The sequence below is a fragment of the Mustelus asterias genome, chromosome 25, assembly GCF_964213995.1.
Source record: "Mustelus asterias chromosome 25, sMusAst1.hap1.1, whole genome shotgun sequence".
NCBI classification, from domain to species: Eukaryota; Metazoa; Chordata; class Chondrichthyes; order Carcharhiniformes; family Triakidae; genus Mustelus; species Mustelus asterias.
In genome coordinates, this window is record NC_135825.1 from 20,951,640 (window position 1) to 20,974,811 (window position 23,172).

Sequence of the window (23,172 nt, forward strand, 5' to 3'; positions counted from 1 at the left end):
CGCTTCCAGCTCAATGTTTTCTGCTGGTGGCTAATTTTGTGAAGCTCGAACCCACCCCAGTGCAACTCCAGCAGATGAGTTATTACTATCCGTATTCACCCTGCAGAAGATCCACTCACTTATAAACAAGGCCCTTTTCATCCATGATCTCATCCTGGCGGATCAGATTCGCGCCATTACTTTTGATGGGAAACTAACTGAGGTGATGACGTACTCCTTGTACTCCTCCTTGCTGACAATGCCTTACACAATTATATGCTGTCAGACTGTGCTCCAATGCTTCATTTGTTGTCCAACTGTTTGGCACTGCACTCATGTTGTTTCTATTATTTTCTGTTTTAACGGTTGCCAGAGATTTGCTGCAATGTCTTCTCTTCTCAGTCCCACAATGTTAACTTTGGGACCAGTTAGGGATCTATTCTTGGCACCCTCTCTTTCTCAGCTACGCACTGTGCCTTGGCAGTAACATCAGTCAGTTGTCACAACTATCTTGATAACCTGTTTGTTTTTTATATATTGTCTTTCCATTCTTTCAGCTATCATTTCCGTCTCGGTCATGGAATATAGATCGAGAAGGGTAGTGAACCTGACACTGATTCCTGGGGAACCCCACCACATGTCACTCTCCAGTCTGAAAACAACCATTCACTATTACCTTCTTTCACTCAGCCAATTTTCTATGCTGAACACTCATTGTCCTGCCAGGGACAATCTCTTTGAGACATATCAAATGCATTTTGGAAATCCTTTACACTAGAATAATCTCATAAATTCTCCTCTGACTTCAAGTACCCTTTTTCTTCTCTCACTTTTGCCTTCCACGGAGCTTTGGCTTTCTCTCTGTTTCTTCCCCATTTTGGGAATGTACCTTGAATTTGGCTGAACTAGCTCCTCTTTAAAGGCAGTCTATACGTGTTTGCCTGGGCACCAGGCTTTTGGTCCCCACCACAAACTTTGTCCATGACCTTTCTGTCTGAGTTTGAACCTGCCTGTTACCAAATTTGTTATCTCTGGAGTTGACTGCCAGCCATGCCTCTGTTGGTACCAGTCTTCCAGCTCAGCCAAAAGGATGTGGGTTCAAGTCCTACTCCATGACCTGAAGCACACAGGCTGATAGTGGTGAACTGTCAGGTGTACATTTGTTTGGATGCGACGTTAAATAAAATTCATGTCTGCCCTATTATTCCTGAATCTCTTCTGGCAGTGGTGATTTATTAAACTGTTTTCTAGTTTGGGTGTATCTTCTTTTCCTAGTGATTTTTTAAAAAAGTTTTGGCGCTTTTAAAATATACCTAGTTGGGCTCCTTGTGCTGTGATGATAGTAAGCAGTTGTTATGTAGATACACCTTTATTTTAAGGAGAATGTTTGAAGATTAATTTTCCTTTCTTGCAGGCAGTGGGTATGTCTGGTAAACATTTGTCTCAGATACTGGGAGAGCAGGAGAATGTACCTTTAGCCATGTAGTGTTTCCTTGGGATAGAGCTAATGGATTTTTGTTTATTGGAGCTCTGATTAAAGGAATGGAATGTGTGTTTAGGTATGCAGGGTCATGTGATATTGTGGTTGATTGGAGGAGCTCGCTCTGTTCGGCGGGGGGGGGGGAAAAGCAAAAGTTTTTCCATCAGCTGTTCTCTCTCCACAAAGTCTCTCTGACGTCTGTAGACACAGTCTTGAAGCTATTATAGCAGGTTTATTGATGGATGCTATTTTAAAGTGGCATTTCAAGTCTCAGAAGCAGTCACAAAAAGTCACAAAGTCATCGGCCAGCAGGATTAAGGAAATTACCAAGGCTTTTTATACAGATATAGAGAGCAAGAGGGTTGGGGCAATCAAGGACAGCGGAGGGGATCTATGCGTGGAGCCAGAGGAATTGGGTGAGGTATTGAGTGAGTACTTTGCGTCAGTATTCACCACAAAAGGACTTGGTGTAAGATGAGTCTGGGGAAGGGTATGTAGCTAGGTTGGGTCATGTTGAGATCAAAAAGGAGGAGATATTGGGTTTCTTGAAAAACATTAAGGTAGACAAGTCCCCAGGGCCTGATGGGATATATCCCAGAATACTGAGAGGGGCAAGGGAGGAAATTGCTGGGGCCTTGAGCGAAATCTTTGTATCCTCACTGGTGACAGGGGAGGTCCCAGAAGATTGGAGAAAAACCAATGTTATTCCTTTGTTTAAGAAGGGGAGCAAGGATAATCCAGGTAATTACAGGCTGGTGAGCTTTACGTCAGTGGGAGAGAAATTATTGGAGAGGATTTTTCGAGACTGGATTCACTCCCACTTGAAATGAGTGGACATGTTAGCGAGAGGCGACATAGTTTTGTGAAGAGGGGTTCGTGTCTCACTAACTTGATCGAGTTTTTCAAGGTAGTGATGAAATTAATTGAGGGTAGAGCAGTGGATGTTGTCTACACGGACTTTAGGAAGGCTTTTGACAAGGTGCCTCATGGCAGACTTGTACAGAAGGTGAAGTCGCACGGGATCAGAGGTGAGCTGGACAGATGGATACAGAGCTGGCATGGCCATAGAAGGCAGAAGGTAGCAGTGGAAGTTAGCGTTTCTGAATGGGGGCTGTGACAAGTGGCGTTCCTCAAGGAGTACTGGTGGGACCTTTGCTGTTTGTAGAATATATAAATGATTTGGAGGAAAATGTATCTGGTTTGATAAATAAGTTTGTGGACAACACAAAGGTTGGTGGAATTACGGATAGCAATGAGGACCGCCAGATGCTCCAGCAATTATAGATCGGTTTAAATTGAAGTCTCCCATTATTACTGTATTATCCATGTTAGATGCAGCTCTTCTGATTTTAAATGCTGTATCCAATGTTACCACTACAGTTTGGCCTATAAATAACTCCCATCAATATTTGCTCCCCTTTACTGTTTCTTAACTACAACCAAACTGATTTCATATCTTGACCCATTTGATTTCAAGATTCCCCACGCAAATATATTGCTCCTGTACCTTTTGTAACATTGCTCACCTGACTCCTTTTACTTTTTGTGTATTCTTCCTAAATGATTACTCTTGAACATTCAGTTCCAAGTCTCGAGTCACCCTGTAACTGAGTCTCCAATGACAATTAAATCAAGTCCATTTATACCTTTGTGCCCACAAATTACCTATCTTGTTGCAAATGCTGAGTGCATTCAGATCGAGTGCCCCTATCTTTGTCTTTTTAATATTATGTTTTATTCTGATCTTATTTGATGTTTCACTTCCTTCACTTTGACTGTCCTCTAATTTTGCATACTGCTTTTCTACTTGTTTACATCAGTTTTCTTTCCAATCTGAGCTCTCCCTCAGATTCCCAGCCCCTTCCCAATCTACTTTAAATGCTTCCCAGCAGAACTAAAAAATATGTCTGCGAATGTCAGCCCTATTCCTGCTAAGGTGCAGCCTGTCTATTTGTATAGGCCCCACTTGTTCGAAAACCAATCTTGATGCCCTCCCTCTTGCACCAGTTGTCCAGCCATGTGTTTGCTCATTCAATTCTTTATTCCGAGGCTCACTAGCATTTGGCACAAGGAGTAATCTGCAGAATACGTGCTTTTGAAGTCCTGCTCTGAACCATGTAACCCCTGAAATATTTTGCGATCTCATTCCCCTTCCCATCTTTTCCATTGATACCAATGTTGACGATGACTTCTGGTTGTTCTCCAGAGGCATATCATACAGCTGTTATGTGACATCCTTGGTCTTGGCAGGAGGAGCTTTTATCTGAAGTTTGATCTGAAGTTGTGGATGAGTGAAGTTTTCCTCCAACTAAACATCCAGAACACTGCTGTTGCTACTGAACCTACCATTAGAAATGGTAATAAAAGCTCCTCCCAAAAGGGCGCAAAATATTTGAGTGGTTACGTGGTTCGGAGCAGCCACTCCGTCTGAATTGGGTCCTGTGAAGCCTTGATGGTATATGATGCATTATTTCCCAAAGCCCACATCCTGGCCATTGCCAAGACTATTTAGTGCCCTGTCCTACAATTTGCTTTGTCCCTTCAATTCAAAGGATTTGGCAATGGTGAGAAAAGCTAAGTGCCTCCAAAATTCTAGAATGAGATTAACAGTTTTGAGGTACTTTACATTTGGGAATGTGTCTTCTAAATGTCACCTGAATGTACTGGAAAGGAGATTTATTGAAACGATTAACTTTTTTTAGTTGCAAAAGGTGACTGTGGCAAGCCTCCAGCGTTGGAAAATGGCTCACCAACTGACGAACATATTTCTCAGACCGTCTTTCCTGTGGGTTCTCGAGTCACTTACAAATGTTACCCAGGTTACATGTTTCAGGAAGGAGGTTCAAGATATATTATCTGCAGGACAAATGCAATGTGGTCACCATTACGGGCTGTTTGTGAACGTAAGTAATAAACAATTCATTTCTCCTATTCCTCTCCCTCATTGCTTGAATTTCCCTTGGCCTATTTTGTGTCAAAATCAGTGACCTGTGCTGGAGTTCATTTCCATGTGGTTGAGCAATCTTGCAGGACAGCATCCAAGTGACTATTTTTGTATGAAAGTCTGTGTGATGGTGAGTTGCTGAAATATAGGCTTCAATATAACTTGGCTTTGATCATTTCTGGCTGAACATTGCGGCAAACACCCTATTGGGTGCTGTACTCTAGAATTAAAACATTGATTAATATCCCAATCTGATAAACTTGATAATTTATTAAATAATCTGCTAAAACTACTTGTTACCTCTCGTGATCTATTTGGTGGTATCTCTGTTGCTGGATTTCTGCTTCCCAGCCTCAATTTGTTACTTTCTTGTTTTTGTATCTCACACCCCTATTCCTAATGGTCTTATTTATTTTTGTCGTGAACTTTGTCCCCTTTAAAACTGCACATCAAGATCCCTCTGTCCCTGCTAGCCAAGTAAAGCCTATTGACTTCAGATCTATTTTCTTCCTCTTTGCTCCCGAAACGTTATCGAGAAACCTCCAACCTCAGCCACGGCTGGGATTCTCCAGTTCCACTGCACTGAATGGAGTTTTGGCTGAGTGCCACATTCTTGTTGGCAGGGGTGAAAACAATCTGGAGTATCCCACCCATTATTCGTGCATTGTACTGCAACTGGCTGTTGGACACAGACCATGGGATTCTTGCGTGATCAACACACAATGCAGAAATCTTTTGGATGTGTGGTTGATGTGATGAACTGTGACAAATTCTTGTTACTTGAGTGAAAATTGAAACATTTCAGAAATTGGTTGTGATAGTTTGTTGGATTAGGGTAAATATTAGAAAAATCACCTGGATTTGACCCACAAGTACTTGAGCCTAATATCCTGCAGACACTTAACTGGGCAATATGTTTCAGCCTCTCCAAGCATCTGACCGATGGGACTAATTTTGTGCAGACCAGTATTAGTGGGAGCGCAAACTGCTTTCCACAGTGAAGTTCTCTTTACCTAAATAGTGTCATTTTTGACAATGTTCCAGATATTGTGGACATGATATCAATCTAAGTAAATGGTTCCACATTGATGAACAAGTGAAATTAGGTATCACAAATGAGGTGTTAAAATGCTGTGCTGAATGGATGTTTGGGCTGAGGCAGAAAATCAGATGAACGATATCACCGCCGTCATTTGGCTTTGGGATACTTGGTCTTGCACAAATTTACAAACCGCTAACGTTAATTCATACATGTTAGTCCTTGGAAAGAATTGGCATGCTTACCCACAAATGTGAACCTTAATCATCTCTTTAGCCAGGGTTCATTGAGTGTCTCTGTCTAATATTTCACAGTGGACATGATTGATGTAACACAGAATGTGAAACACTCCTCACCATGTACACCTGGCCACTTTTTAAATATTACAGTAGTCATTGCAAAGTTGTTAATGTGACCATGTACCTTAAATGTCATGGTGCAATATGAAGTGTTATAAATGTGTTCCTGGAGATGACCTGCACATGGCGGGTTAATTCTGTGCTGTTGGGAATTGGCAAAAGTGTTAAGCCAGGCAATTCACCCAGTTCTTTTGGGCAAGGCAAAGGCAGCCCAGCTTGTGTAAGTGGTAAATTGATTCGTAACTGAACATGTTTGTTATTGGGCTTTGATAAAGATCTGACTGATGCACCGTTCTTGCTGTATGTTTTTTTTTGCATGAATGTTCTGTATTAAAATATCTAAAGTACATTGCAAAGGATTTGAGAATAGTCATTAGAGTGCAATGATATTCACCTGCTAGATTTGTTTCACTCTCAGGTTCTTGAATACAACTGTGATGCATGTAAGAGTTATTGTATACATTGACTGCAAGTTCTGCAGCTCAAGGGATTCTATATAATTTCCAGTCCCCGGTGCATTGTTTGAAATGTCTTCGACATTGATCTTTTCACATTTTGCAGTTGCAATGGCTGCCCAAGCTTTAGTGCAGCCCTAAGCTATAGTCCTGGAATTTGGAATATGCCAGTCTCCAACACGGTCACGGAGAACTCTTTGCGCTGGATGACCAACCAGTTTCGGGCAGACCAAAGAGCGCCTTTCACCGAGTTGATGATTCTACAGCTGCAGTTGATGTTTTTCTCAATTTGCATCTCGGGGAACATCCCATAGAGCACTGAGTGCTGCATCACAAAATTGTTCGAGAGGAAACTTGCCAAAAACCACTGCATCCCTCTCCAGACCTTCTTTGCAAAGGCATTTTCCAGGAGTGGAAAATAGTTCCACAAGTTGGTGGAGTGGGCAGATGGATGGCAGATGAGGTTCAATGTGGAGAAGTGGGGTGATGCATTTTGATAGGAAGAACATGAGAATTGCAGTACACAATAAGGGGTAAAATTCTGAACTGGATGCAGGAGCAGAGAGTCCGAGGTGTTTTCTATATATGTGCATAGATTGTTGAAGTTTGCTGGACAAGTGGAGAGAGCTGTTAATGAAGTTTCTCGTGTCCCAGGCTTCATTAGAAGGGCACAAGGGTACAAGAGGAAGGAGGTTATAGAATGTGCTGCATTGGAGAGTACAGAAGAGGTTTATAAGAATTGTTGTAAGGATGCGAAATTTCAGTTATGAATATAGCTGGGGAGATTGTGCCTGTTCTCCTTGGAGAGAAGGTGGCTAAGAGGTGATTTGATAGAGATGTTGAAAATCTTGAGGTGTCAGGGATCAGTAGAAGGGAGAAATGTTCCCGTTAGTAAAAGGATCAGGAATGATGGGGCACAGACTAAAAGATGTACTCAAGAATATAGTGTGTTGGTATTCCCATATCTCTGCTGCCATTGTCCTGCTAGACGGTAGATGTCGTGGGTTTGCAAAGTGCTGCCTCAGCAGCCTTGATACATTCCTGGAGTGGATCCTTTCAATGGTGCACACTGTAGCCACTGTTTGTCAGTGATGGAGGGAGTGGATGTTTGAGGAAGGATACCGAACAAGTGGACTACTTTTGTCCTGGATGTGTTGAGCTGAAGTGTTGTTGGAGCTGCACCAATCCAGGCAAGTGGGGAGTATTCCATCATACTCCTGACTCGTGCCTTGTAAATGGTGGATAGGCTTTGGGAAGTCAGGAGGTGAGTTACTTGCTGCAGTATTCCTAGCCTCTGACCTACACGTGTAGCCACTGTGTTTATATGGTGAGTCCAGTTGAGTTTCTGGTCAATGGTCGCCCCAAGGATGTTGACAGTGGGGGATTGAGTGATGGTAACACCATTCAATGTCAAAGGGCAGTGGTTAGTGTCTCTTATTGGTGATGGTCATTGCCTGGCATTTGTGTGGGATGAATGTTACTTGCCACTTCTCAGCCAAGCCTGGATATTGCCCAGATCCGGTTGGATTTGAACATGGACTGCTTCATTATTTGAGGAGTCGTGAATGGTGCTGAACGTTGTGCAATCATTGATGAACATCCCCACTTCTGTCTTTATGATGGAGAGAAGGTCATTGATGAATCAGCTGAAGATTGTTGGGCCGAGGACAGGTTACACACAGATCTGAGCTAGGACCCCAACTGTTCACATTATATATTAATTATTTGGAAGAGGGAACTGAATGTATTATCTCCAAATTTGCAGATGATTCAAAATTGGGTGGGAGGGTGAGCTGTGAGGAGGATGCAGAGATGCTTCAGTGTGATTTTGACAGGCTGAGTGTGTGGGCATGTGCATGGCAGATGCAATATAATGTGGATAAATGTGAGGTTATCCACATTGGTAGCAATGATAGGAAGACAGATTATTACTTGTATGTATGTAAATTGAGAGATACTCAACGAAACCTTGGAGTCTTTTTGCATCAGCGCACAGGTACCGCAGGCAGTAAAGAAGGCAAATGGTAGGCTGGCCTTCATAGCGAGAGGATTTGAGTAGAGGGATGTTATGCTGTAATTGTATTGGGCATTGGTGAGGCCGCACCTGGAGTATTGTGTGCAGTTTAGGTGTCCTTATCTGAGGAAGGATGTCCTTGCTATAGAGGGAGTACAGCGAAGGTTTACCAGGCTGATTCCTGGGATGGCAGGTCTAAGTTGCTTAGGATTATATTCACTGGAGTTTAGAAGAGTGAGAGGGGATGTCATGGAAACGTATAAAATTCTAATAGGGTTGGACAGGGTAGATACGGAAAGAATATTCCCACTGGTGGGGGAGTCCAGAACTAGGGGTCATAGTTTGAGGATAAGGGGTAAACCTTTTAGAACTGAGGTGAGGAGAAATTTCTTTACCCAGGGAGTGGTGAATGTGTGGAATTCACTCCCACAGAATGTAGTTGTGGTCAAAACGTTGTCTGATTTCAAGAAAAAAATTAGATACATCTCTGGGGCTGAAGGGATATGGGGGGAAGCGGGGAATCAGGATATTGAATTCGATGATCAAAATGAATGGTGGAGCAGGATTGAAGGGCTGAATGGTCTACTCCTGTTTCTCTGTGTGTACTTGTGGGAAGAAAAATATACAGGCATAAATCAGGAGAATTTGGGAAGCCTGCACGTGGGCAATGGTCAAATGTCTTGTTTGACGCACAGAAATCCTGATTGGCCACGGGCTGAAAGTTGCACACCAATGCTTTTCAGTGTACTCTCTGTGCAGTCTCACCAAGAAAATTACAGCAATACGTCTTTACTCCTGTGCTCCAGTCCCCTTTTTGGATGAGAATTTAGGAGGCATGGTTCATAAGTTTGCAGATAACACCAAGATTGGTGGCATAGTGGACAGTGAAGAAGGTTATCTAGGATTGCAACAGGATCTTGATCATTGGGCCAGTGGGCAGATGGACTTTAATTTAGATAAATATGAGGTGATGCATTTTGCTTGATCGAATCGAGGCAGGACCTACTCAGTTAATGGTGGGGCATTGGGGAGTTATAGAACAAAGAGATCTAGGGGTACAGGCTCATAGCTCCTTGAAAGTGGAATCACAGGTGGACAGGATGGTGAAGAAGGCATTCGGCATGCTTGGTTTCTTTGGTCAGAACATTGAATACAGGAGTTGGGACGTCTTGTTGAAATTGTACAAGACAGTAGGGTCACACTTGGAATACTGTGTACAGTTCTGGTCACCCTGATATAGAAAGGATATTATTAAACTAGAAAGAATGCAGAAAAGATTTACTAGGATGGTACCGGGACTTGATGGTTCGAGTTATAAGGGGAGGCTGGATAGACTGGGACTTTTTCCTCTGGAGCGTCTGAGGCTTCAGGGTGATCTTACAGAAGACTATAAAATAATGAGGGGCACAGATCAGCTCGATCGTCCATATCTTTTCCCAAAGGAAGGGGAGTCTTAAACAAGAGGGCATGGGTTTAACGTGAGAGGGGAGGTTGGTGTCAGAGGGTGCTGAGTGTCTGGAATTAGCTACCAGTGGTAGTAGTAGAGGAAGATACAATTTTGTCATTTAAAAAGTGTTTATACAGTTAAAATGGTAAGATGGCTGTAGATGGCCAAACGTGGGCAAATGGGACAAGCTTAGTGGCTTAAAAAAATGGGCGGGATGGACAAGTTGGGCTGAAGTGCCTGTTTCCATGCTGTAAACGTCAATGACTCTAATAATCTTCCTTCCTGTCTTTGCCACCAAAGTGGAAAACCTCACATTTATCCACATTATATTGTATTTGCCACTCAGCCAGCCTGTACAAACCACCCTGTTGCCTCTTTGGCATACTAACACAGCACACACTGACATCCAGCTTCGTGTCATCTGCAAATTTGGAGATATTGCATTTAATTCCTTCGTCCAAATCATTAATGTATATTGCTGAATAGCTATGGCCCAGCACTGAACCCTGTGGAACCCCACTAGTCACTGCATGACAATCTGAAAAGGACCCGTTTACTCCCACACTGTGCTTCCTGTCTGCCAATATGTACTCTATTTTAAATCTTTAATTTGTGTTGCCATGAAGACTTTAGTGTTGAATATCAAGCACAGAAGAATTGGGGAGAACTATAATCTGAAAAAGATCATGCAATATTTTCATAAAAATTAAACTGGCCCCATTGGGGAATATGGGTTATTTTACCATCTCAACATTTTTTTCCAGCAAGAAATTGTGGTAATCCTGGGGAGATTCTGAATGGATATTATATTGCACCAGATACCACTTTCGGAAGTCAAGTTACTTTTTATTGTGATGAAGGGTAAGTGTCCAATTTATCAAATACAAAATAAGGTTCCTCACTAAGTGAAGAATTTTAATTTGTTTAAATTTTGAGTTGCGGTCTGTCATGGTATCTTGTTGCACCATGAGAAGGAAACCTTCTTTCACCTTGTCAGAGAAAGAATCATTATGCATCTTTCTTGATTTGAAAAGCAGCATTAATGAAGGAACAAAATTCTTCATTTCAATACTGAATCCCAAGATTGTGCCGAACCCAGAAGCATGTGAAATCACGGGAGAAGACATTGGCTCCGTGTCCCAACACCATCACGCACTTTAAAAGATCTCACTTTATTCTTGGTGATGATTTCTGTGTAGTTTCTGATGTGGACGTCCCTGATCTGACCTGATCGATAGCATATTTGTTCAATTTTAAATCAGCCCTGACACTTCATTCTTCCCTGTATCAAGGTTGCGGATGAACCTCAAAGGCCATCTGGCCAATTTTGGTGGGTGTGCGTTCGACTGTCACGCATGCCCGCCAACTGAAATATAGCATGGGAGCATGATGGCATGGAGGCAATGTCTTCTCCCGTGATGTCACATGCTTCTGGGTTAATCACACCAGGCAAAGTAAAATTCCAGCCCATATATTTTCACCCTATCATAACTGCATTGTGTCCAAATCTCATCAATTAGATTCTGTGACAACTCATTTTAAAGGAATACATAATCTTGGGGTTCAGTATGAAATGTAGTATTTGATTCCTTCATTAATGCTACTTTTCATATGAGGCCAGATGCATGAATATCCTTTTTCTGGCAAGATACAAAAATCCAGCCTGTGGTCATGAATAATATGGGCAGGAGGAGTCATTCGGTGCAATGAACCTGCTCTGCCTTTTGATAAACATAATGTGGAGATGCCAGTGTTGGACTGGTGTGGGCACAGTAAGAGGTCTCACAACACCAGGTTAAAGTCCAACAGGTTTATTTGAAATCACGAGCTTTAGGAGCACTGCTCCTTCATCAGGTGAGCAGCCTGCTTGAACCATTGCAATCCATATGGTATAGGTACACCCACTGTGCTGTTCGGGATCATGCCCTTTACTAACAAATCAGTAGTCATTACCTTGCTTGCTGACTGTTAAATCTCCTCTGAAATGGTCTGGTTTAGTTCGTCAAACTGTTACAAAGCCAATAAAAAGGGGGAAGCAAACCAGATGGGCTACCTGGCCTCGATGTAGGCATTGGAAATGATGAGAGCAAACCCAGCTCAGGTGACCCTAAAAGGACCTCCTTACTAATATCTGGGAGCTTGTGCCAAAATTGGGAGAGCTGTCTCACAGACTAGAAAAGCAAAAGCCTGAATTGTACTTTACAGCTCATGCCATTTTCCCCTGCTGCCCCATCACAATCATCAGGTATGTCCTGTCCCACTGGCAGTTAAACCCAGCAAAGGTGGTGGCACAATAGGTGGTAATTGCCCTGGAGAACTCAGGATTGACTCTGGACCCTATGGGATCAAGTCAAATGTGGGCAATGAAACCTTTTGTTGTGTTGATTACCACACACTGTCCCCACTCATCTGATAAATTGGTCATGTACTCTGGTGGGAGTTCTCCATACCCTTACAATAAAGTCTAACATTTCATCGGACTTCTTACAGTTTACTGTATCTGTCGGCTCTTTTTGTGATTATTGTAGAACACCCTGATGCCATTTACTGCAGCATTCAGTCTCTCCCCACTTAAATATTCAGCTTTTCTGTTCTGTCCACAATAGTGGACAAACTTGTATTTTCCCACTTTATACCCCATCTGCCAAACATTGTTTTTCCCATCACTTAACCGATCCCGATTCCTTTGCAGATTTTTTTTTGTATGCTGCTCACAATTTTTAACTTCCTACCTTTTGTCCTGCAAATCAAGATACAGAATACTTCATCCCTTCTTCTGAATAGATTGTAAAAGTTGTGGTCCAGCACTGATTTCTGTGGCACCCGACTAGTTAAAGCAACCTGAAAATGACCCCTTTATCCTGAATGTTTATTTAGTTATCCAATTCTCTATCCAAGCTGATATATTGCCCTCAATTCCATGGGTTGTTCTGCAGGGAACATGTGTTTAGGAAATGTAATTATACAAATTTATTGATTCCTCCTTGGATGTATCCTCCTTGGTACATCCGTAAGAACTCTGATGCCTATTTGACAACTGATTAATTAATGTTCATTTAGTACCTGTTGTAACAGAATGTTCCCATGGTGCTCATAGGAGCAGTATCGGGCAAAACGTAGCCCTGAGCCAGATAAGGAATGCAGGTATTGGGGTAGCTGACTAAGAGCTTGGCCAAAGAAGGAGAAGACAGGGAGGCAGAAAAATGGAGAACTCTGGGGGTGGGCAAGGAAATTCCAGTGGTTGGAGCTTGGGCTGCTAAAGACCCCGCTCGGGCCTCATTGCCAACAAAGGTTATCTTGCTTTTTGTTCTGCTCTGCTGCTAATGAATTGATACATTTACCAAATTAGACTTTTACCTTCAGAACAGTGATAGTGTGACGAGGAGAAATCAGTTTAATTTTTGATATTCTGAACTTTTTTGTTACTGTAGCAGTTTCTTTTCATTTCAGATACAACATGGTTGGTAAGGCCACCCGGACATGTACAGCTCATGGTTGGGATGGCCAGGTTCCAACATGTGAAAGTAAGTTTGGAATTTTAAATTGCATAGAATGGTTGCCTTGTTTTTATTTTCTGTACCTATTGATTGATCCAAATGAATGCAAGTAACTTAACGAGTATTTCATTCACTGATGTCTCCTAAATTGGGGTGCAAATTTCTAGTATTGCTCATATTTTTACTTTGAAATTTCACACACAGTCCCATCTTCAGCTGTTATTGAGTCTCCGTTATCATAATATTATTATTGTGACATTACGCTCTTCATATAAAGTAGCAGCCATTCAATGAATCAAGGTACTACCTTCAACTATTATTGAGTCTCGGTTATCTTAATGACTTTGATCTTGTTGAACTCATTTGGAGAAAATGCTGAAAATGGACAGTAAGTTGCTCCGCATGTGAGAGAACTGATGAAGGGGTCATGTTAATACAGTTCAGTTGCTGTTGTGCATCTGTTTATCATGGCTGTTAATTTCAATCTTCAGAGATTTGTTTTGATCTTCTATATTTTAGCAGAATGCAGATCCTATGATCTCAAATATAAAATGAAACTGTATCAGCTGGAATTCTTCATCCTCCTTGCTGCAACCCTATCCCATAAGCAACTTCTGTGTTGATGAGCTATGTGATTTCACAGTGTGTCTGAATTTCACTTTCTCTCTCTAGTTGTCACATGTCCCGATCCTCCACCTATTGCCAATGGAACAGTTTCGTCACCACCTGGAGATTTCTGGACATTTGGAAGTGTAGCAAAATATTCATGTCTTGCGGGCTATTTCCTGATCGGTGAAGACACCATCACCTGTACAGCAACTGGAGATTGGAATGGGAATCCACCAAAATGTCAAGGTAACAATTGATAGATCGGAATACGTTTCAATTGTCATCAGCAGAAATGGAGAAGTTTGGACATGTAACAGATTTATGGACCAGTTGAATTAACAGCTTTTGGCTTAATAATTTGCAGTATTACAAATGAATTGGGTTTTTAGTTACTTTCCAGTTGTTATTGGCAGTGGTTGTAATTGTTCATCCACCCATAAGCTCTCTACACATCCCATTGCAGCATGGATTTAGAGCCAGAGATGTTTCCTGTACAAGTCAGACAGCGTCCTACTAACTGGGGCTCTATCTAATTCCATCATGGCGCTTCCAGCTCAATGTTTTCTGCTGATGGCTACAGCTAATGGATTTTTGATTATTGGAGCTCTGATTAAAGGAATGGAATGTGTGTTTAGGTATGTAGGGTCATGTGATATTGTGGTTGATTGGAGGAGCTCGGTCTGTTCGGGGGAAAAAAAAAGAAAGCCAAAGTTTTTCCATAAGCTGTTCTCTCTCCACAATGTCTCTCTGACAGCTTCAAGACTGTGTCTACAGACATTATAGCAAGTTTATTAATGGGTGCTATTTCAAGTGGCATTTCAAGTCTAAGAAGCAGTCACAAAAAGTCAAAGTCATCGGCCAGCAGGATTAAGGAAAATACCAAGGCTTTTTGTACAGATACAGAGAGCAAGAGGGCTGGGGCAATCAAGGACAGGGGAGGGAATCTATGGGTGGAGCCAGAGGAATTGGGCGAAGTATTGAGTGAGTACATTGCGTCAGTATTCACCACAGAGAAGGACTTGGTGGAAGATGAGTCTGGGGAAGGGTATGTACCTAGGTTGCGTCATGTTGAGATCAAAAAGGAGGAGGTATTGGGTTTCTTGAAAAACATTAAGGTAGACAAGTCCCCAGGGCCTGATGGGATATATCCCAGAATACCGAGAGGGCCAAGGGAGGAAATTGCTGGGGCCTTGAGCAAAATCTTTGTATCCTCACTGGTGACAGGGGTGGTCCCAGAAAATTGGAGAAGAACCAATGTTATTCCTTTGTTTAAGAAGGGTAGCAAGGATAATCCAGGTAATTACAGGCCGGTGAGCTTTACATCAGTGGGAGGGAAATTATTGGAGAGGATTCTTCGAGACTGGATTCACTCCCACTTGAAATAAGTGGACGTGTTAGCGAGAGGCGACATAGTTTTGTGAAGAGGGGTTCGTGTCTCACTAACTTGATCAAGTTTTTCAAGGTAGTGATGAAATTAATTGAGGGTAGAGCAGTGGATGTTGTCTACATGTACTTTAGGAAGGCCTTTGACAAGGTGTCTCATGGCAGACAGATACAGAAGGTGAAGTCACACAGGATCAGAGGTGAGCTGGGCAGATGGATACAGAACCAACTCGGTCATAGAAGACAGAAGGTAGCAGTGGAAGGTACTGTTTCTGAATGGGGGGCAGTGACAAGTGGCGTTCCTCAAGGAGTACTGTTGGGACCTTTGCTGTTTGTAGTATATATAAATGATTTGGAGGAAAATGTAACTGGTTTGATGAGTAAGTTTGTGGACAACACAAAGATTGGTGGAATTGCGGATCGCGATGAGGACCGCCAGATGCTCCAGCAGGATATAGATCGGTTGGAGACTTGGGCAGAGAGATGGCAGATGGAGTTTAATCCGGACAAATGTGACATAATGCATTTTGAAAGGTCTAACATAGATGGGAAATATACAGTAAATGGCAGAACCCTTTACAGTATTGACAGGCAGAGGGATCTGAACGTACAGGTACACAGGTCACTAAAAGTGTCAAAGCAGGTGGAGAAGGTAATCAAGAAGGCATACGGCATGCTTGCCTTCATCGACCAGGGCATTGAGTTTAAAAATTGGCAAGTTGTCTTGCAGCTTTATAGAACCTTAGTTAGGCCACACTTGGAATTTAGTGTTCAATTCTTGTTGCCACACTACCAGAAGAATGTGCAGGCTTTGGAGAAGGTACAGAAAAGATGTACCAGGATGGTGCCTGGTATGGAAGGCATTAGCTATGAGGAGCGGTTGGAGAAACTTGGTTTATTCTCACTGGAATGGCGGAGATTGAGGGGCGACCTGATAGAAGTCTCCAAGATTGAGGGGCATGGACAGAGTGGATAATCGGATGCTTTTCCTCAGGGTGGAAGAGTTAATTACCAGGGGGCATAGGTTAAGGTGCAAGAGGCAAAGTTTAACGGGAATGTACAAGTTTTTTTACACAGAGGCTAGTGGGTGCCTGGAACTCACTGCCGGGGAGTACTGGAAGCAGATATCACAGTGACATTTAAGGGGCAACTTGACAAATACATGAACAGAGGGATATGGTCCCCGGAAGGGTAGGGGGTTTTCGTTCAATCGGTCAGCATGGTCAGTGCAGGCGTGGAGAGCCGAATGGCCTGTTCCTATGCTGTAATTTTCTTTGTTCTAAAAATGTTGCTTATTTGGAACAGAAAGTTATAAATTCAAAATTAAAATTGTTCCCTTTCATTTTTAAATATTGTTCAAATTGAACTGAGTTATTAAATTACGTTTATATTCATGTGTTTAAAGAAAGCCCCGAATTTGTCAGTGAAATTACTCCTGGAGTGAAGCACCGTATCGTCACATTCATGCCAAATTAGAAAAATTGTTGAGGTCTAGTCTGTCTTCATAAGATACTTTGAGGTTTGGGCCCAGAACCCGAACAGTGTCCATAAAATCAAGCTTAATTTAGTCCTGCAAACTACTGCCAGTGGTGAGTAAATTATCCTTGGGCCATTCCCCATTTTTGTGTATGTTGCCAACTTTCCGAGCACTTAGAATGCCACAATCTTGTGTAGTGTTTCAATATTTCAGGCTTCTCTCAACTTGGGTGAGGTGCTAGAGGACTGGAGGGTTGCTGACTTTATGCCTGTTGTCAGAAAAGGCTGTAAGGATAAGTTTAGCAATTGCAGGCTAATCACTTGTGGTAAGCAAGCTTCCAGGAAAGAAAAATTGGGATAGAATTAGTAGTCACATGGAAAAATGTGGGTCAATTAGGACATTTCTCGAGGAGAAATCATGTCTAACTTTCTGGAGTTTTCTTGAAGGAGTAATAGGGTGGAAAAGGGTGATGCTGTTGATGTGCTATACATCAAGCTTCAGAAAGCATTTGATACAGTGCCACATAACAGACTTGTGAGGAAAGTTGTAGCTGATGCAATAAAAGTGACAGGAGCAATGTGGATACAAAATGGCTGAATAATGGGAAGCGGAGAGTAAAGTGTATTTTTCAGACTGGAGGAAGATTTGTCGTGGAGTTCCCCCTTTTTGTAATGCACGTTATTCGTCCAGATTTTAGTGTTCAGGGTTAAATTTCAAAGTTTGCAGATAATATAAAGCTTGGAAGTATTGTAAACTGAGGACATCAGTTCAAAAGGATATGGATGAGTTGGTGGGGTTGGCAGATAGAATCATAGAAACCCTACAGTGCAGAAGGAGGCCACTCGGCCCATCGATTCTGCACCGACAACAATCCCACCCAGGCCCGATCCCTGTAATTTCCCATATTTACCCCACTAATGCTTCTAATTTACACAACCCAGGATACTAAGGGGCAATTTAGCATGGCCAATGCACCTAAACCGCACATTTTTGGACTCTGGCAGGAAACTGGAGCACTCGGAGGAAACCCACGCAGACATGGGGAGAATGTGCAAACTCCACACAGATTGCAGATCAAGTTCAATGGTGAGAAGTGAGGTGATGCATTTTGGTAGGGATAACATGGGAGGTGCAGTACAAAATAAGGGGTAAAATTCTTAAGGTGCAGAGACCCTTGGGTGTACGTATGCAGAGATTGTTGAAGGTGGCATAGAATACAAGAGCAAGAAGGTTATGCTGAAGGATGTGATGCATCTAGAGAGTGCAGAAGAGGTTTACAGGAATGTTTCCAGGGATGAGCAACTTCAGTTATGAGGAAAGCTCTGGAGGTTGTGACTGTTTTCTTTGGAGAGCAGGTGACTAAGCGGCAAGTTGTTGGAGATGTTCAAAACCATGAGTGGGAGGACTCGGTAGAGAGGGGGAAACTGTTCCCACTTATCAAAGGATCAAGCATGGTGGGACACAGACTTAAAGATTTACAAAAGAACTTTGAGGTAGTGGTGTTGCCATTGTCTCTGCTGCCATCATCCTGCTAGATGGTAGTGGTTGCAAGTTTGAAAAGTGCTGCCGAAGCAGCCTTGAGTTCTTGCAGTGCATCTTGTCGATGCTGCACACTGCAGCCACTGTTTGTTGGTGATGGAGGGAGTGAATGTTTGAGGAAGGTTTACCAATCCAGTGGACCAATTTGTCGTGAATGGTATTTGGCTTCTTGAGTGTTCTTGGTGTTGCAGTCATTCAGGCAAGTGGAGAGCATCCCATCATACTCCTGATTTGTGCATTGTGTATGGGGGTAGGTTTTAGGGAGTGTCGCAGGTAAAGATACCTCTGAGTCTATTCGTAGGTCAAAATACTTTGGTTTATTTGCACAATTGTGGGAGACCGTCCGATGCCTAACATGGCCTCAGATGTCTCAGCAAATAAAGGCTAAACAGATACGTTGATACCCCACCTTTGACGTACGCAGGTTCCCAGGCTATTACAGGTTCCCAGGTGATTGCACACCTTCCTGTGAGAACCTTGCTGCCTTGGTGTTTTCTTCATGGTTATCCCAAGGTCGTGAGTGTTGTTCTTCTCTCTGAGCACAGGTGGGGTATCTTACTAATGTACAAAGTTACCGTCTTCGCACAAACAAGTTAATTGGCATATAACAATTTATATACGTTCGTAGGCACTTGTATAATGCATATCGGTACAGGTAATATATGTGAAGGTATCATTATACCTCACAAAAGACCTAGATATAGGCTCCCATTGTTACACAGCAATACATAATTAAAGAATACAAAATGGCGGATTAGCCACATTCTTGAACAGAAACACATACGACAGCTGTGTTCTTATCTGTTCTGAAAACATGAGCATGAAAACACCCTAACATAAATATGAGTTCTACAGTATTTCTCACACAAGCTCTAAATATCACGGTAGCACAGTGGTTGGCACTGCTGCTTCACAGCTCCAGGGACCTGGGTTCGATTCCGGGCTTGGGTCACTGTCTGTGTGGAGTTTTCACATTCTCCTCGTGTCTGCGTGGGTTTCCTCCGGGTGCTCCGGTTTCCTCCCACAGTCCAAAGATGTGCGGGTTAGGTTGATTGGCCATGCTAAAAAAAAAAAATTGCCCTTCGTGCCCTGAGATGTGTAGGTTAGAGGGATTAGTGGCTAAATATGTAGGGATATGGGGGTAGGGCCTGGGTGGGATTGCAGTCGGTGGAGACTCGATGGGCCGAATGGCCTCTTTCTGTACTGTAGGGTTTCTATGATTCTATGATATCACAGAGGTCACTGTGACACTTCAAGTATTGAAGTTCATTAACCCATTCCCGACTTCACTCCCCCCTGTTGGTCGGGTGCCAGGTGGTACACACATGGCCCCATGACCAATTCAGAACCGCATGTTATCGGCGAGTGGGCCCAGCTCTAGCTCCTTTGTCGGGGGGCCTGCCCCCTCTGCCTGTACACTTGCACCCGGCATAATCCGCGTTGTTACTGTTTTGCAACAGGCGTTCAATGCTGCCATACAAACACAGCAAGTAATTACAATTACAATTAATACAATCAATCCATGCACCAGGTACACACCCCATGACCTGAACCATTGCCCCAGCCATCCCAGAAGGTTATATCCTGTATTTTTTTCGCCACGTGTTTAATATGATCTGCTCAGCGAGTTATATTCTCCGAAGCATCAGGAATAAACGTACAGTATTCCGAGCCAATTATGGCACATGTTACACTTTGGCACTCGATTATGTGCTCGCCTCCCAATCGGTTCTGTAACACCACAGTCCGAATAGCTACGACCTCTGCTGATATTTCAGAGATGGCCGTGCTCACCTCCTCGAACCCATCCTTAGTCTCATTCGCAATTCTCTCTCGGGTCGAGGCCATCCGTATAAGTTCCTGTGCTGCCTTTGCTGTCCCATAAAGTGGGTAGGCTATCATGAAGAACCGTTCTGTCTCACTAATGGCTTGCTTAGCCCTAAGCAGGTGTATCTCGGGATGGTCCCGTAAATCAGTGTGATGGTGAATATAAGGCACCACATATGCCAAATAACACGATCCTGTCCAATTCCAGGGAAGCCATGGATAGGCATTGCTTCCACAGACAAAATAGGTTCATTATATGCAGTCATCTCGCTTACATAAGGGGAGGAGAGGCACTTTGGAGATAGTGACCACAATTCGGTGTCTTTTGTTATTGCAATGGAGAGGGAGAGGGCCATACGGCAGGGCATAGTTTACAATTGGGGGAGAGGTAATTATGATGCAATCAGGCGGGAATTAGGAAGCATAGGATGGGAACAAAAATTGTCAGGCAAAGGCACTAATGATAAGTGGAACTTTTTTAAGGAACAAATACTGCGTGTCCTTGATAGGTATGTCCCTGCCAAGCAGAGAGGAAATGGCCGAGTGGGGGAACCATGGTTCACAAAAGAGGTGGAATGTCTTGTCAAAAGGAAGAAGGAAGCGTATGTTAGGTTGAGAAAACAAGGTTCAGTTGGCTCGATGGAGGGTTACAAGTTAGCAAGAAATGAGCTGAAAAAGGGCCTTAGAAGAGCTAGGAGGGGGCATGAGAAGTCCTTTGCGGGTCGGATCAAGGAAAACCCCAAGGCTTTTTACTCTGATGTGAGGAATAAAAGAATGACCAGGGTGAGGCTGGGGCCGGTCAAGGACGGCAGTGGGAATTTATGCATGGAGTCAGAAGAGATAGGAGCGGTGATGAATGAATACTTTTCTTCGGTGTTCACCAAGGAGAGGGACCATGTTTTTGAGGAAGATATGGTGTCACAGGCTGATAGGCTGGAGGAAGTAGATGTTCGGAGGGAAGATGTACTAGCAATTTTGAATAAACTGAAAGTTGATAAGTCCCCTGGGCCTGATGAAATGTATCCTAGGATTCTTTGGGAGGCAAGGGATGAGATTGCAGAGCCTTTGGCTTTGATCTTTGCATCCTCACTGTCCACAGGGGTGGTGCCAGAGGACTGGAGAGTGGCGAATGTGGTTCCTCTGTTTAAGAAAGGGAATAGAAATGACCCTGGTAATTATAGGCCGGTTAGTCTTACTTCGGTGGTCGGTAAGTTGTTGGAAAAGGTCCTTTAGGGATAGGATTTACGACCATTTAGAAAGATGCAGCTTAATCCGGGATAGTCAGCACGGATTTGTGAAGGGCAAGTCTTGCCTCACAAATTTGATAGAATTTTTTGAGGAGGTAACTAAGTGTGTAGATGAAGGTAGTGCAGTTGATGTCATATACATGGATTTTAGTAAGGCGTTTGATAAAGTCCCCCACGGTCGGCTTATGAAGAAAGTAAGGAGGTGTGGGATAGAGGGAAGTTTGGCCGATTGGATAGGTAACTGGCTATCTAACAGAAGACAGAGGGTGGTGGTGGATGGAAAATTTTCGGACTGGAAACCGGTTACCAGCGGAGTGCCACAGGGATCAGTGCTTGGTCCTCTGCTAGTTGTAATTTTTATAAATGACTTGGAGGAGGGGGCTGATCAGTAAATTTGCTGATGACACCAAGATTGGTGGAGTAGTGGATGAGGTGGAGGGCTGTTGTAGGCTGTAAAGAGATATAGATAGGATGCAGAGCTGGGCTGAAAAATAGCAAATGGAGTTTAACCCTGACAAATGTGAGGTGATTCATTTTGGTAGGACAAATTTAAATGTGGATTACAGGGTCAAAGGTAGGGTTCTGAAGAACGTGGAGGAACAGAGAGATCTTGGGGTTCATATCCATAGATCGCTGAAGGTTGCCACTCAAGTGGATAGAGCCGTGAAGAAGGCCTATAGTGTGTTGGCGTTCATTAACAGGGGGTTTGAGTTTAAGAGCCGTGGGGTTATGCTGCAACTGTACAGGACCTTGGTGAGACCACATTTCGAATATTGTGTGCAGTTCTGGTCACCTCACTACAAGAAGGATGTGGAGACACTGGAAAGAGTGCAAAGGAGATTTACCAGGATGCTGCCTGGTTTGGAGGGTAGGTCTTATGAGGAAAGGTTGAGGGAATTTGGGCTTTTCTCTTTGGAGCGGAGGAGGTTGACAGGAGACTTGATAGAGGTTTATAAGATGATGAGGGGGATAGATAGAGTGAAGGTTCAAAGACTATTTCCTCCGGTGAATGGAGCGGTAACTAGGGGGCATAACTATAGGGTTCATGGTGGGAGATATAGGAAGGATGTCCGAGGTAGGTTCTTTACTCAGAGAGTGGTTGGGGTGTGGAATGGACTGCCTGCAGGGATAGTGGAGTCAGAAACTTTAGGAACATTTAAGAAGCTATTGGATAGGCACATGGAGTACTTTGGGATGATAGGGAGGAAATAGCTTGATCTTGGTTTCAGACAAAGCTCGGCACAACATCGTGGGCCGAAGGGCCTGTTCTGTGCTGTACTGTTCTATGTTCTATTTCTATGTTCTAACCAGGACGGTGGCTTTGGGGCACTGGACTGTGACCTGTATCATGGCCCAAGCGTCATTAGTGATATCAATCTGCTGTATACAGTAGCTACGGCCAACAGGTATGGTTCCATTTCTTATCAGGCAGATAGATACCCTCTGTTTATTTTTCACAACGAAGTAGGGTGGGGATCCTGATCTGTCGTAGCTGGGTTGGTAATGTTTCTCAAAGGACAATAAAGTGCACCCTCCGCCCCCTAACTTTAACACACCATCACTGTTGCTAATATTAAACGTACCCTGCATGGTGGTACCCAATGGGGTTTCGAATGTCAGTTGCCTTGACCCTTTTTGGGTTCCATTCTGATTTTAAAACCCATTCAATTACTTCCGGAGCTGATAAAGGGATAGGGAATAAAGGAATCCCTCCCTTTCCTCTGTGCATGGGAATGTGTGAACAGACCCAGCACTTGCTCAGATTCGATTGTGATGCATGCAAATAAGACATATACACAAAGGTGTTCATACAATAGATAGAGTCATCATTACAGAGATGGTCACTGTGTCTCATCCCTAAATTCTCATAATTCCA

The 23,172-nt window shown here is 43.2% G+C and overlaps 1 protein-coding gene across 1 annotated transcript in view; it reads left to right on the plus strand.

Moving 5' to 3' along the window:
* Nucleotides 1–23,172, plus strand: part of LOC144511734 (sushi, von Willebrand factor type A, EGF and pentraxin domain-containing protein 1-like) — a 398,606-nt gene that overhangs the window by 161,341 nt on the left and 214,093 nt on the right. Inside the window, exons 11-14 of the mRNA XM_078241958.1 lie at nucleotides 4,162–4,362; nucleotides 10,482–10,578; nucleotides 13,168–13,241; nucleotides 13,887–14,069. Coding sequence (XP_078098084.1) covers nucleotides 4,162–4,362; nucleotides 10,482–10,578; nucleotides 13,168–13,241; nucleotides 13,887–14,069 — 555 coding nt within the window. The remainder of the gene's footprint in view (nucleotides 1–4,161; nucleotides 4,363–10,481; nucleotides 10,579–13,167; nucleotides 13,242–13,886; nucleotides 14,070–23,172) is intronic.